Genomic DNA, 16,344 nt, shown 5'->3' with positions numbered 1-16,344 from the left:
TTGCAGTGGAGGTTTTCCCAAATATATAGTAGGAGAAACTAGTTTTGATGAAAATTCTGTCCAGTCTGTGAGTTCCATGGTATAGAGGCAGATTGGTATGGATATTTGGGGGAATTAGTCGGTTTACTAGTAATCATTAAACCTTCTACTCATTTTTGATGTAGGAGTTCAGTGCTCCGTCATTGTCACCCAAGATTTCCTGTATGTTCATAAGTAGATGTCATTCATATACGTGTGATAGGCTAATGAAGTATCTGTTCTCTTTCTGGTTGCTGTAGTGTTCTTGTCTATAAAGAGTTTTCCATAATCCATGTAATGGTATTTCTACAGGTTGAAGGCTTAGACTTTTTTTAAGTAGTTTTTTTTTCTTTTCTGTTTGTTCTAGAGGCCATTGTAGTTCATGCCTCTAGAGTGAGTGAATTATGTTGATCCGCAGAGGTTGTCTACATAGATAGATAGATATATCATTAGAAAGCCGACGGTGCACTGAATTCGGCACACAGTCTGCTTTCTCTGTATGTGCCCCAGTGCTGGAGATATGTGCCGTTAATTTCAGCACTGATATCTCCCCACTGTCAGAAGGGCGGCCCTTACTGCCTAGTGTCATCACTGGGCTGTGAGGAACGCCCCTTCCCTACCGCCCAGCAATGATGTAAGGGCCACCCTTCTGACAGTGGGAAGATATTAGAGCCGGAATTAACGGCACAGATCTCTCTAGCACTGGGGTACGTACTGAGAAAGCCAGCTATCTGCTCTCTAGCGTTATGTAATACTGCACATTGATGAGGACATTAAAGGTACTCTTTAAATTTTTGACCTGTCCTTAGGAGAGGCCATAAATGTCTGCTTGTGGGAGCAGACAGCCGGCTCCCCTTGAAGGACCGAAGGTCCATCTGGTTTGAGTACTGCACTGTACTCAGACTGTACAGAGTCGGAAACAGTTGGCTCCAGTCCCTGTATAATGGCCAATTGTCTGGTATCTCAGTTAAGGGCAGTGACCCAACTCCTTCCGGCCCTATGCACTATATGGTGCACAGACTGGACTCTCCTCCAAGCAGCTGATCTGTGCGAGGGCTGGCTGTTTGACTCTTCACAGATCAGATATTTCTGATCATAATTTGTGATCTATCCTATAAATAAATAAAAATCCTATATGATTCCTTTAAGATGTATAAACCAGTGCAGGTGACTTGCTTCTATTAAATCTACATTGTTCATGGGGCCAGTAGAATTTGCCAGCACTAAAGCATAGCATCGGTTAACCTTTCAAGAGGCCACAAAGTTCTGATCATGTCGGCATATTTCTGTGTATGAAAGGCTATCTTAATGGAAATTGCATTGCTCCGGCTGCTGCGCTGAATGACAACTAGATGAAGAATAACCGTCTTGAAAGAAAAAGGCGCATAAAATGTGTTGGGTATATTTATGGGCTCAGCGTCTGGTACGCGCCGAAAGTGACATTACTATGGAGAAGGGCAGTGCGGTCAATCAGACGGCCACCTCTTTCAAGTGGCCATGGTGGGTGTTCCTTTCTGCTTTTCCTTGATTTGACATTGATGTGCCAATTTTCAGCTGATGAATAATTGGCTATATGCTGATAACTCGCCGGAGTCAAGTACAGTCTGCGGCCGCTCTCAGTGAATGGCAGATTTGGTTTATGCAAAGCTGAGGATGTGATTTGTGACTTTCTTGCATTGCACTCGGTAAACTTGTCAGTTAGCTGAGTGTGCGAGCGATTGTGATTAGTGCAATCAGTAAACACGAGGTCTCGTCTGATTGCCGGGCTGATGAGCTAAATACTCTCTCAAGTAGCCGTGTGAAGCCTTCACTTTATGTTTTGTTGTCATCGGCGCCGTAACGTCCGTATTACACCTCCCCTTTATCTCCCTCGGCTAGCTGGACTTTTCAGAAGTGCTATTTAGTTTCATCAGATGTATTCGGCATATGAAATCGAGCCCTATAAGAGATTGCACTATTAATATTAATGTGCACTTGTAAATATTTAGGAGCATCTCAACATACAGAACGTTTACTGTTATGTGAACGCACAGCGCAAAGTAAATATCTGGAATTTTATAAAATCCCAATTATAGTAGTGTCGTATCTCCTAACCGTTGGGTTTTAATTCCTTGTTCTAATAAATTTTACAAACTTTAGTTTCATTTCCTTTGAATCTTCCAGATCTCCTGTTAGTCAGTGACTATAGTTCTCTCCACTCAGCCTAACATCCTGCTCGGCTGTATTCAAGAGGGCTCAGATACTTAAAGGGGGTTTTCCATGAACCTAATTTACATTTGTAAAGCATTATAAGTTACATGTTTTTGCAACTACAATATAACAAAATAAAGATTTAGGGCGGGTTCACATCTGCGCAAGTGAATGGGTTTGAAAACAGACTGCCAGGTTTCTGTCTCCTGTCCAGTTTCTCGGGGTATATGACAAAAACCCGCCGGATTGCGCAAACCGGACACCAGGTGCAGATTTGAAACCGCCCTTAGCAGAATTTGAAAGATTTTCTCCAACCACCTTACTGGTGACAGTCTCTTGTCATGATCAATTGCCGGTAGATAAGACCCATGAGTGCAGGAACTTTAATAAATGACTGACTGTGTCACAATAAGAAGATCATGGCATGGTTTCTAACAAGTGTCCTGCCATAGACAGTTTGTAGTGGTATTTGTCGGCAACCATTCCAAACGAGTGTATTACCATTAAGATGGTTGAGAGAAAATCTTTTTAAATCCTGCTAAATTATTTCTACTTGCAAAAAATTGGCCCAATTCACATCTGTGCATGGGTTTACTTTCGTGGAGTCTGCTTGGGGACCCCCTGAACGGAAACCTGATCTGTAGTAAAACAAAAAAAAAAGTGGTTACCTTAAGAAACTCATGGACCCTATAGACTTTTATGGGGTCCGTGTGGTTTCCGCACGAAAAATACAGAGAAAAAAATGCTGTTTGCAGTGCTTTTTTCTCTCTGCATTTTACATGCGCAGAGGGAAACAGAATGGCCTGAATGGAGATGTGGACCGGGACTTACTTTGAATTGTCTACAAATACAAGATAAACCGGCACATCATGCTTTCTTGCTTGTAACAGCTGAACACTGGGGCAGCTTCTATTTAAGGCAAGTCCATGGGCCTCAGATGGAGAATGTAGTGTGCACAAGGCTTTTCCATTTGTTTCAGGAATTCTACTATTTAGTTACTGATGTAGAGAGATGCAGCTAAAAATTCATTAAAAATTTTATTTATTCTTGCTTATATAGCACCATCATATTCCACAGCGCTTTACAGACATTGACGTAATAATATATAAATTGTAGATTACACAAAGTCTTGTGATCACAGCAGCCTCTGCACCTACCCTAGCGCTGTGTAAGAGTGATCGAAGAGGGATATAAGGCACATTATGAATTAGGTAGGAGCGATCTGTAGCACAAACAAAGACTGATACTGTACATGACTAAAGGGATACTTCGTTCTTATAACCTGATGATATGTTGCTAGTTTATGTAATCTCTTTATGATCAGCTGGGTTTTGACCTTTTTTTTTTTTTTTTTTCCCTCCACCCCTTCACTGTTTTCTGGGCATATCTTGGTGATACAGCATGACTTTATAAGACAAAACCCTTTATCATCACTATGGCCCCATGGGCACAGGAGAATTAAGGCTAGAATAAGTTTGTTCATTGGTCAGATTTCCTGGCCAGGACTCAGTCAGGCTATTGGGACTCTTTGCATCATAGTAGTCTTTGAAGGAGCAGTGAAGCTTGGGGGCAAACATGGACTCCTAGAATCATATGTCACTATATGTCCTGGTCTCCTGACTGCGTTTGTGCTATTAAATTTGGCTGATTTATGAACCGTATTTTTCCGCCCAAATTCCCCGCTGTGCAGGGGGTATAAGAGAAGTGTCTTGTGTGAACAGATTTCACACAACGGGTAGAGAAAGTGTACTGGTGAATTGAAGACCTTTTTATTACACGAGCAATAACAGTTGTCTCTCACTACTTGCCTGAAATTGGACAATCCCTTTAAATTTATTGGTTGGTCAGGATGTCTCATCCAAAACCTTGAAAATATTTCTATTGACTTCTATATACTGTAATACTTAATGAATATGCAAACAATACCTTAGGTAGTAAATAGTATACCTGTACCCACTGAGTTTATTCTGCATCCTCACTATTCACATAAAGGTATGATGGTGTTCTGATGACTTTTTTTTTTTTTTTTTCGGGACTAGCTCTGTTCTAATTATATAAACAGGATTTTATTTTTGTTAAGTCTATCAGTTTATTTATGCAGTTTTATTTCTACATAATCTTTGTCATATCTCCGAAATCAAGCACCACAGTAATAAGTTTAAGGCTGCGTTCACACTACTATTAATATCCATTGCTTTTATCTGTCATAGGGTCACAGCATAGGACGTTAGCTATAGCAGGGTAACAGACACAGACAAACCCCCCTCAATCTTTGTCCGTTCCCATTGACTGTAATGTAAACAACATGATGGAAGATTTCTTCTGCTTCATGCTGTATACGAGGCTTGATTGTTGACACAGTCCCCTATAGCATGTTGTGTGTTATACGTGTTCCTCTTATATGTAGATTGTGTTTGCTTGTGTAATAGACCGAAGCAAAGGAGTGTGAACTTGGTGATCAAAACCCCTGCAGGTTGGGCTGTGTAAACAGACTACTATTGGTGGAAAAGACAACTTGTTATAGTTCCACCATTTGGAAGGTAGCTCACTGTAGATCAATGCTTGGTTTTCCTGAAATCTAGAAACATATTCTGGAAATAAACCCAAGACAGACTATATCCTCCAAAAGGGCCAGGAACCTATCCACTGGCAGCTGTTTTTTAGACTGACTCTTACGGGCTAGTTCACATGGGGCACGGGATGGCGTATTTTGGTCCTGATTCTGATATGGGAAGCCGCATCAGAATAGGACCAAAATGCGCCTGCCACGACTGTCGCTGCTTCCGGCAGTCGCGGCTTCTTGCTCTGGAGTAGGCCCAAATGAATTAGCCTAATCCAGAGGGTGCTGTCGAGAGTCGGACGCTGGGGCTGAATCAGCCGCGGAATCCACGTGAAAAAAGGGCAGCTCGCTTCTTTTTTATCCCCACCATTCCTGAGTAACATCTGCAAGTAGTTTTGATGCCTGATGTGCTAGGTGGGCTTTGTAATGACAGAAGGGCCGTGCTAGGCAGGGGGTGTGATTCAGAGCTTCAATCAGAGGCAGCCCGTGTCGGAGCTCAGAATCACAGCCCTCGTCTCCTCCTGCCTGACACCGCCCACCTGACAGTACAGACACTAAATGGCATATCAGATAACAAAACTAATAGCATTGATTGTTCAAGAACGATGGGAGCTAGAGAACAAAAAAGTCTTTGAAACTGTTCCAGAATCAGAGGAGCTTCTGCTATTAATTGATGTAAATAGCTGGACTTGTGGGAGATAGTAAAAGGTTCTCTATAACACCAAGGACCCACATGGCTGAACGCAGCAGAAATAGTTTTTTGGGTTTTTTTTTCCCTGCAGCATTGTTCTCTATGGCTTTTCTTCCCTTACTAAATCTATAGCATAAGCGCAAGCGTTTTTGCAGGTAAAATTAAAGTACTGCGTTTTTCAAAAACTCAACTTTTCCACAGCTGTGTTTTTTGTCTTTTCCTGCAATGCGTGGATATGTTTAGCCAGACTCTCATTCACTTTGGAGAAACGAAACCACAAAAAAATGCTGCATTTTACACTCTCAGCAATTGGAATACCGCAGAGTTTCCACAATGTGCGGCCTTAGCCTAAAGGGGTTTTCTCATTTGGACCAAGAGTGGAAAACCCAGTTAAAAATAATAAAAGCACAACTTACCTGTTTGTGAGCAAGGGCACCAGTCTGTGCCATTAGCGGTGACGTAGACCTACACCCCAATAACTGCTGCGGCCAATCGCCAGTCTCCGCACTCCAATAAACAGAAAAGTAATCTTCCTTTTGTTCTTTTATCACCTACCTAGAGAGAAATAGATTCTTTTCTCCCAATTCTACATTATTTTTATGTTTGGTGCATAAGGCCAAAATGGCTGTATCGATTAGAAAGTGAGAAGATACTTGGCCGGGCCTCTATAATTAGGTCTCACTTAAACAATGATGATCCCACAGAAGGCCAAAGATTTGCAAGCTCCACAATTTCTGGAGTGCTGTGTACTGAATGAGGATCTATTGATTAGAAGCCTTTCATGCCGTGCACTGGCCAATCTTGTGTAGAAGAGGAGCATCCATCTAATTGCCTGTTTTGTTGTGGCTGTGTTTCTACTGTAGTATTGTCAGAAACAAAGGAAAGAGTGGGTGGTCCTTCAGCTCACATACACGCACGGTCTGCCGAAAGATGAACCGGATAGCAATAAGCTGTATTATACCATCAAAACCGGTGGAACTTGCCTAATGTCTTGTAGGACAGGGGGCTTTAAATTCTGTACGTAAATAGGTTTATAAAAATAAAAAACTCATTCTTTTTAAGTGGTGGGGGTGGAGTGGTTAAAGGAGAGCACCAATCACTTTTACTATTTTGTGTCCCCATTCAGGCGTTGGTGTTCTGAAGCCTAATATTGTCCATTGGTGTCGAAAAGATCAATGCTCTGGAGGATGACCTTCTGATTTAGAACTTGTATATAGGAATATAGTTTATAGGACTGGTTGGGACGGGGCAGACAATATTTGCTTGTTTCTGTTTCCAATATTTTATGGTTCCTAAATTTCCAAGTCGTGCTAATAGCTTTTTTTTCTGTTCCCTATAGACCCTAGACCAGCTAATTCTTGGTCAAGTCGCCAGCCTCTCTTTAACCAGCCACCACCACAAAGGTAAGCTTTAACGAAAAGATCTGTCAAATCCATAGGCTTCCAGTTGAACGCTTTAACATAGACATCCTGTGCAAATGACTCCCAGTCGTCGGATATTGATAGCTCGCCTTTATCTCCTCGCAAAGTTTTGTAAGTCAGCACAGATTTGGGTCTGTCGGACAGGCTAAACAAATTTCTATTCAGGATTTGCAAGGAAATTAACGAGGCATAACTAATGGCGTTCCACTTTATAAGCTCCATGCTGGAACGGCGGTGTTAGCACAGACCCGCTATTGATTCTTGCTACAAACCTCTTCAAGTACTAATCAACTTCTTTGGTCCAACTTTTTCAAGGCTGACAAGCCCATTGTAGGCCAGTGTCACTGTAGGTCAGTAGTTATTAGTTGCCACTGAAAACAGTTTCTTTAACTACTTAAGACGCGACTGAATTAAAAGCAGAAGGGTCTGGAAGGATTATAGAATCCACAGACTAATAAGTAGCGTGCAATGGAAAGAATGTGACGTGGTTTAATAATGAGGGATGTTATACATATGTTCGCTGACAAAACACAGAAGTTTGTAAAGGTCCCTACTTGTCTCCATCTATTGTAAAACTTCTAATGAACTCTCCTAAACCCCCACAGAGGAATAAATGAGTCGTACATTATTTCCAATGCATGACTTACCTTTCATGCTAGATTTTTTTTTTTTTTTCCTTTCCATTTTGGCCTCAATTTTTATTTCCTTCCAGAGATGCCCAACTCCTCCGACACATTGCAGAAAATACAAAGTTTTCAGTTCTTCTACCTGTGTGTTTAGTCTGGTGTGAGCATGCAGGTACAGGGTCACCAAGGCTCTCTGAATTGGTTTGCTCCACCAAGGCAATTAAAACATTTGTCGCTAGTAATATGGGGAGCCAATCTGGAACATAATAGATGTTAAATTTGTGTTCCCATATAAACTGTATACCAAATGTCAGTCTTACGCCAATTAGTGCTGATGTTGCTAGGTCACGGCGGTCAATTGAAAACCACATCAATAGAACTTGGAAAGGTTTTTTTTTTTTTTTTTTCCCCCCCTGATCAGACCTTCTGACATATTGCACAGAATAATGGATGGGAAAAAAAAAAAAAAAAAAACGGACAAGGACCCTACCCTAGATTCCAAATTCTTTGCGGTAAGAATTCATTTGCAATCTGCAATTAACTGGAAAGAATAGCGAGCCTTAGAGGGTCTGGACTTTCAGAAAATGAAGCATTCTCCTGTGTTGCTTATGTTTACCCTTTGGATAAGGTACTTTGACTTGGAAACGTAGTGTTTCAGAAGGAAGAGCGTACACCACTGAACCGAACAAAAACGGTGTGTTAGGAGAAACTGCCTTCAAAATTCAATTTCGAAAACTTTATTTGTTAGAAGTCATTTTTGAATGAATGACCCATCTTTATCTTTACAATTTTTTTAACTTTTTTTTTTTTTTTTATTAGAAACTATGGAATGCAGAACCCGCGCCATCCATACCCAAATCAGCCTAGTGGACCAAGCAATTACTACCAGCAACAAAGAGAGGACAGGAATCGGCAGGTAAATAAGAACATTTCTAGGGCTACTGTTTAGCCAGGTGTCATGTTGTATATCATTCACCATGGAGGTTACCGTATGATCGCTCTTACATTATTAATTAAAAAAAAAATATATTTTTTTTTTTTTTTTTTTTTTTTTTGAGTTGCAGAAATGTTGCAGCTTTCTTACTAGTTTTTTGGTTGACCATGTAGCATTGCGTTCATTGGACAACAGTAACACTTGTCAGACAAATCTCCCTTTCTTTACATCGTGTTTAGGGATGTTCTGAGCGTATTTTAACTTGTGATTACTTCGTTGTCGTCGCCTTTGTTATAAAATCATTGTCAGGTTTTGACTCGTCTCTATAAAGCTGTTTGTTTACAGGATTAAAGACACAAGAGCAAACTCATTTTATGTGTTTTTCAGAATTACAACCAAGGGAGAAATTACCCACCGCCGCGTCAGTCGGGAAGATACAACTGGAAATAAATTTGTAGGACTTTTTTTTTTTTTCTCTTCTCCTTTCCCCTTTCAATTTTTTTTTTTTTTTTTTTTTTTTTGCTGGTAGACTGTTTGATACATTTTATTAAAAAACGCTGTGTAAATGTTTTTTAGTTCGTGCTGGTAGGTTGTATTTGTCAAATCAGTCATATCTTATTTAATGTTTTAAAAAAAAAAAAAAAATACAAAAATGGCATTTGTAAGAAATTTTATTGTACTCTGTTTGGAACTGTGTATAATCTTAGTATTCATGAACTTTTTTTGTGACAGCATCATGCAACATGGGCAGAGCTGCTGAAGATTCTGCTTCTGCATTCCTGATTTGATGGGAAGTTTTTTGTTTTTTGTAACTTGTCAATTGATGTCTGAAATTTTAAGTAAAAAAAAAAAAAGATGCACACCTTATTTGCAACTGTATTTCACTGTCCTTTTGTTTTCTTCCTACTTGATTTTTATAAATACATAGAAATTGCAGTTGTCATGTTTTCTTTCTTGCATTATACTTACATTAGACATTAGCTCTAGGAAGTTGCGTATATGATCTGACAAGTCACTTAAATAATTTAGGGAAAAAAAAATTTTTTATTTAAAAGTTGTGAAATCGTCGCCAAGTTTTACCTTTTTATTCCTTTAATAGTTTAAACATCAACAGTCGTATGTTCAGATTAAGCAAACCTTTACGTTCCTGGTTCTTGTATGACTATACATATCACTTGCATTTGCACAATGATCTCAACAGCACCGCATAACCATATAAATTACAAGTGATCGTCTTCTTTTTTTTTTTTTTTTTTCCCCCATCATTTTTTTACTAACTTTTTCAGGAGGATTTTATTAGTATTTTCTAATACCTTCTAAAAAGTCAAAGACAAAATTTAAATAAAAGCTACCTAACCCCAAAAAGAGGTATTAAAAAAATGTACTTTGGTGTTTTTTTTGTTTTTTGTTTGTTTTTTGGTTTTTAATTTTATTCAATTATTTTTGTTCCGGTTATCCAGTAATAAACTTTCATTATTTTAAAAATGAAACACATAGCACATTTAAAGGCTTTACCAAAAATGAATTTATTTATCCTGTTATTTAGTATGGGGCAAACAGTTGTTTAAAGTAGATCGACCTCCAAACAGACACTGGAAAACATATGGGAACATGTTGTTCCTTGAAAGGGCTAAACCAAAAGTCCTTTGCTCTTAGATCTACAGTAAATCGTTCTGAAATCTCACTTTTTTAAATTTCTTTCTCTGGGGCTTTTTTATGATTATTCTTTAGTTATTTTAATGGATTAACTTGATAATTATCGCTAAAACCATCTTTGGTTTCCTAGAACAGCTAGCTGATGTCCACGATCTGTGGCCGTTGTAGTTCAGTATTCCAAATTCTGAGCAAAATATAAATGATGTAGTTTTACCTGGAAACAGATTGGATTCTGCACAGGTCACAAATCTTTTCCTTATTTGTCATGTAGCCATTCCTGATCGTCATTTATGATATGGTTACCCATGTGTTGGGTAATACATAACCGTTACATCTGAAAGGATTAGTATTTGAGTCCATCAGAGCTCTTTTTACACGGCTTTGACAATAAGCTACAGAATTGGTAGCTGGTGATACCAGTCTATTATCAAGGCTGATTTGTCAGCATATGACTCTATATGTATACAGTGTGAGACACAGGAGATAATGTATCCCATACTGTAAATTAGACAGATACTGCAAAGGATCTACATAACCATACATCCAACCTACTGTATTTCTGCTTGCAATTGAATGCAAGTTGTAAATTATTCAATATAAGATGGGGAGAGATTTCTAACCACTATTGATGTATCAAATCATATTCAGAAAAAGTTTGCAGTAGCCAATGTGAACAATGTTATTTGACATCCGGGATATAGTTCTGTATAGTACACACTAAAGCTACTATACAACTGTTAAAGTAAAGGCGCTACGTATTAACTTTGTACAGAAGAAACATTTTATGTCTACATAGCGCTACATAGACACAACCATAATACAATTCTCTTTTTACAAACATAACTTGCATTCTATATAAACATATAATGAAACTACAAAACCAGGATCCGATATTCCAGAAAGTTTGATAAAATGACACTTGCTTCCAGAATTCCTATAATGAGACATTATACCAGAGGCCTAAGTAAAGAATCCAGAGGAGTTCCAATAATATAAGTAGCACGTTTCGGTATCTTACTGTTATGCTTCCAGAATTCCTATAATGAGACATCATACCAGAGGCCTAAGTAAAGAATCCAGAGGAGTTCCAATAATATAAGTAGCACGTTTCGGTATCTTACTGTTATTTTGGACTCCATTCCTGACTGTTCTTTACTCCTCATTTTAGAACCTTTATGTTCAATCACATTTAAATACACGCAGGAAATATCCACGCGTCAACCTAAATGATAGGGCTTAAGAAGATTCCTGTTTTGTCGTTACACTTGGCTTGCTTTATATACATATATTAGGAACATATAAAGTAATATTGTGGCATCTTCCACTGTGATATCTATAATATGTCATAAACATATGCCAAATAAAGATGTAAAAGATTTCTACTTACAAACCTACACCTGTCAGTGTTCTGAAAGTCAATAATAGGATCAGATAGGTAGGTAGATGGATGGATAGATAGACGGACACTCTACTCTGCACATCCATGTATGGCGGAGAGTTATATTTTGTTTTAGTCATCTGGTAACCTTACTGGTGTCAAGAGCTGCACAATGTTGGTTCTACATAGCAGGTGCCTTATTTGTGCATTTGTTTTCTGTATATTTTTTTTTCTTTTGTGCTCAAATGACCCCCAATCTGTAAAAGCTTATCCCTTCTATCCTACTTGGACAGGATGGGTACTGGCCAGTAGAAGAGGTAATCCTTTGGTAAACAGGCTTTACTAACCAGCTAAATTCACCAAGTTAACATCTAAGTTTTATTGAATACTGGATAAGATAATAGCCAACATATTGCATTTATAGCATACTTTATATTAAGTTTTGTGTAAGATATATTTCGTATTAAATAACAGATCTTGTTCCTTAGGGTAAATTAAAGACACAATCTATATAACCACCGTATTTGACGTTCTAATTATCTTGGCTTGCTAATAGGAGTTCCAAGTAACTGCTGTATTATCTTTCATATTATATGATATTACATATTACTATTTAACATGAAAACATTAATCTATGTATTAATAGAAATGTAAAGCAAGGTAGTTATGACAGCCATGTCATCAATTAGCCATGATATATGGAAGTTAATTGATATTACATGATTTGTAATTACTTAAAAATAATATTTACACAAAGTCTAAAAAAAAAATAGTCTAAACTAATAAACAATAGACTGAACAAATCATGTAAAGGCTCCGCTGCTCCAGTTCTCATTCCATGGAGCAAAGTCTATTATACTATACGCTTATGACCTTGATATCATTATATCATTAGTTTACCTTGATCCTCATGACTATCCTTACGCTGCATTGTCTCATAGTTTTACTATTGTTTTCCATTGCAATCTTCCTGAGCAAAATCTAATAATCTAAAGCTAATTGTATCCCAGATATCAATATATAAAATGACTAAGAAAACCCCATAGCCCACTGTGTATATCATTTACTTCTTAAATTTGATCTTTTCCTTTTATTTTCATAGGGTGTTTACTATTTGGAATTGGAGCATTCTCCACCGATATCAATAAGGTAGTGCTAGTAAGGTTAGAACATTGCTGATTGATTTATTTCTTTTCATTTGCTCAGTGAAGCCTTAGTAATATTGTTTAATAAGAATCTATTATACCATCCTAAATCCAGATCTGTGTGTGCACATCATATACATATACACCATCCATATTTTCAGATAGAAATATATATATATATATATATATATATATATATTCTATATAAAACAAGCTTACCTGCTATCATATATCACATCCTTAGTAAGAAAACTGAGTTTCCAGATGTTGAAATTTCACCGTTGTTTGTATTTTTTAGTAAATAATATTGATAATCTAATTTAGAATTTCCATTTTAATTAAAATCTTGGTCGGGAAAGCTACCTGCCACCTCCTCCACTCCTTTGTATAGCAACCACGTTTTTGGTTGAATTTAGACCAAACTGGTCACAACAATGCAGACCTCAGTAGTTTGGACATTGTAATATCTCTAGGCTGTGGGTGTATTATGGAAGGTTGTGAGATGCAGCTGAACTTTAGGTTTTGCTTTTGTTCTGCTTGGGCCAAGTACCCTTTCTGGACTGTTCTGTGCAGGGACACTTATCCCCCTCTTCAGTTAATGAGGTTCACCTAGTCACTACATTCGTATGCTTATTAAAGATCTGAACTGCAAAGCTTACAGGCATGTCTGCTGAAAAGAAACAAAGATCCATGGCTTCAATACCCCCACCACCACCACTACTTCTACATTCTGTTAGGAATGTGTCCTTATGGTAGATTAACCCCTTTCCTTGCTTATTGCACCTGCTTTGCTGCTCCCATGTACAACAGAGGTTAATCAACATTATCAATAAGGTCCACTATGATCCATCACCCTAATGCATCTGACACCCAATTACGATGCATTGTCAGATCCATTGCATATCACAGAACCACGTATTAATTTATGCTTCATATAGAAGACAGAATTGGTCTGACTGTGCACTTTGAGGTAATACATAACGAAATTCAGTGTAGCTTTTGCAAATATGTTAGTGGCATAGCAATCAAATTGGACTAATACAAAACGCCAAACGTACAATGCAAACTTAACATTCTATCATCCGCCGCATCAACCAAATCATCAGACATGCGCTTCAAGTTAGGTGTTGTGTTTTTTTGTTTTTTTTTTATTAAATTATTATTATTTAGCCGTGTCTTAATAATTAAATGTGAATTTCCCTGTTGGTAACAATAGGTCAAACATTTACAAAACAAATCCGACCAATGGAAGTCATTAAAACAATGCAGAAGTGTCAGAAATAATAATCATAATAAATACAGGACAGGTTCATGAGAGCTCAACAATGAAAAACCCAAATATCGTAACAACCGATGAACTGTCAGTATCTGCAAATACAGTTGTACCATTGCTGGATATCTGATTTATATTAAATTAATCTAGATTGTGAAGAACAGAAATCTCCTGTCAATGGTTTCCTATTTTGGGGAGGTTTTGACACTTTGACACTTTTTTTTTTTACATTAATTATGTAAAATACTAAAATATGTAAAAATAAAATATACCATACTCAGCAATACATTGCAGCTACTTACGGAATTTTCTATAAATATTATTACAGTTGTATTATTTCATAGAACACGTAACATCCGAAAAACAAGAATAACAATTAAAAAAAAAAATCTATAAAATACTGTAAAGAGGATGTCTATAAAATACTATCCTGGAAAAGTTTATTAAACACGTAGTAACAGCCTGGTCAGTCTGTCCTGCATTGAGCTGAATGGAGTCTCTTTTTGACTGAGTCGTTGTGTCAATAAAATATTGTCACATTTATCTCGCCGTAAGAAAAATATAAAGGTTCTTTGCTTTACGTTTTAGGATTGTTTTGCTTTTTTTCCTGTTCTTGTTTTATTGAACTATCACCGTAGTTTATAGAAGATGATGTGCATCAGATTGCAATGTCCTTCGTAATATATTACTAAAGCTGCGTCAAGCCCTATTGTCAGTTTTTGCAGTCTATAGTAAAGAAGAGAAATGACATGTCATTGTTGCAGTCCCCGTGAAGGTGCAGACTTTGCTGGAACGAAGAGATGGTCAGTAGCTCTCGACCTATAGGTGAATCCAGATGCACAAGGCTTTAACCTCACCACGTTCTTCCATAGAGCATGCCAGGATTGACCATACCATTGCTGTAGTCTACACTTGAGGTGTCCATCTGTGCTATGTTGGCCACCTGGTTATGGAGAGATTGTGGGCTAGGGGACATTTCTTCTAAATCTGGAGCTTGATTTAAAGAGTTAACCTGTTGATTCTGGTGCTGGTGTACAGAGCTGTTAGAAGAAGACAATACACCATTGGAGTTGTTTTGCTGTTGCTGTGTTACTTGTTGTCCAGTTGTTGAGCTGTTGGAACTGTTTTGACACGGCTTGCCATCTTTTACAAGGACGGGCACAGCTACTCGGCGAGGTGATTGTTGTTGGCACAGGTTACTTTCTTGCTGAAGTTGTTGCGTGACCTTGTCTTTTGCTTGTCTTTTCATCTTATACCTGTGATTCTGGAACCAGATCTTTACTTGAGTAGGGGTAAGGTGGATCATGCTTGCCAGGTGCTCTCTTTCTGGTGCTGAGAGATACTTCTGTTGCTTAAATCTCCTTTCCAGTTCATACACTTGAGCCTGAGAGAAAAGGACTCTTCTCTTCCTTCTAGGAGCCGCATGAAGGGGAGCCATTGACTTGGCAGCTTCTGCTATACCTTGTAAAGTGCCCATTCCGGCCATGTTCATACCAGTAGACGGTCCCATGAATCTAGAAACTGATATACATGCTGTTAGCTTGTTGACATTGCAAGTCCTTCATCCAACATTTCACTCGTCCTAAAATGTGACTTAGTTTTGATATCTATACATGAGCTATTTAGAACCGATAACCTAACTTAGTAGACATAACAAGAAAATAAATCGTACTTACTTGTTGAGTATCTGGGGTCTGGGTTGGCTCCATACCAGCCAGTAGCTGCTGCGCTATTCCTCATGGTATCTTGATAAGTAGAGATATCTCCCATATTGCTAATGCTTCCATTGCAGTAACCACCCATTGCACCATGTGAAAATTGGGAAACACTGTGTGGCATGTGATAGGTGGTGGTGACTGTGGCATTATGGCCCATGGAGTGCTGCTGCATCCCTGTTTGGGAGACGTGAGTCTGTCTATAGGCTCCTAGAGAGGTGCTCAGGTTACCAGTGTTGTCCATGCCACCAAACTTCTTGTAGGTCTCTTCAATGGGACTCAGGATGTCGGTCACTGAAAAAGGTGTAGTATGCTTTGGGCTCAACGACATGGTTCAGCAACCAAGCAGGTAAAAAACTGATGATCTGATCAGCCTTGTGTAGTGTCAATTCTTTCTCCTTATGGATGTTGTCTACGTAAGAGAGTGCTTGGAGGACGCCTGAGATCCGATTGATCGCCTTACAAAGTAGGCGAGACCTAAGCTCTCTTATCTCGGGTTTATTTTAGCCTGTAGCCAGGTTTACAACACTCACTGAAGTGGGAGGGAAGGGGGAGGCCTGGGAGGGGCAACAGGAGACCATCACACAATACTCATTCACACATTTCCAAGATAATTGACTAAAGATGCAGTTACTTTCCTAATGAAGACCCTAATGTAAGCCAGCTAGAGCCATTCCTCAAAGCACATTCCTGGGCCAGGGATGTAAATAACTCTCAACATCTATGAATAATAAGGA

At 38.5% G+C, this 16,344-nt stretch overlaps 2 protein-coding genes across 3 annotated transcripts in view; one reads left to right on the top strand and one right to left on the bottom strand.

The window, feature by feature from the left end:
- The window catches only part of XRN2 (5'-3' exoribonuclease 2), a 49,030-nt gene extending 39,705 nt beyond the window's left edge, over positions 1–9,325 (top strand). The window contains exons 28-30 of the mRNA XM_075267609.1: positions 6,799–6,862; positions 8,326–8,422; positions 8,828–9,325. Coding sequence (XP_075123710.1) covers positions 6,799–6,862; positions 8,326–8,422; positions 8,828–8,890 — 224 coding nt within the window. The 3' untranslated portion in view covers positions 8,891–9,325. The remainder of the gene's footprint in view (positions 1–6,798; positions 6,863–8,325; positions 8,423–8,827) is intronic.
- Positions 9,326–14,611: 5,286 nt separating this feature from the next.
- Positions 14,612–16,092, bottom strand: NKX2-4 (NK2 homeobox 4). 2 transcript variants are annotated; one of them, XM_075266584.1, is made up of 3 exons: positions 15,569–16,092; positions 14,986–15,413; positions 14,612–14,913 (listed from the first exon to the last, which is right to left on the bottom strand). In XM_075266584.1, exons 1-3 carry the CDS (start codon positions 15,936–15,938, stop codon positions 14,746–14,748), a joined length of 966 nt encoding a protein of 321 aa, XP_075122685.1. In that variant the 5' UTR covers positions 15,939–16,092; the 3' UTR covers positions 14,612–14,745. The 2 variants fall into 2 exon arrangements, with proteins under 2 accessions (XP_075122685.1, XP_075122683.1); XM_075266582.1 differs by having other exon boundaries at positions 14,612–15,413.
- Between the last annotated feature and the right edge of the window lie 252 nt (positions 16,093–16,344).

This window comes from Leptodactylus fuscus, chromosome 3 (genome assembly GCF_031893055.1).
Source record: "Leptodactylus fuscus isolate aLepFus1 chromosome 3, aLepFus1.hap2, whole genome shotgun sequence".
In the NCBI taxonomy this organism is placed as follows: Eukaryota; Metazoa; Chordata; class Amphibia; order Anura; family Leptodactylidae; genus Leptodactylus; species Leptodactylus fuscus.
This window is presented reverse-complemented; position numbering and strand designations above follow the sequence as displayed.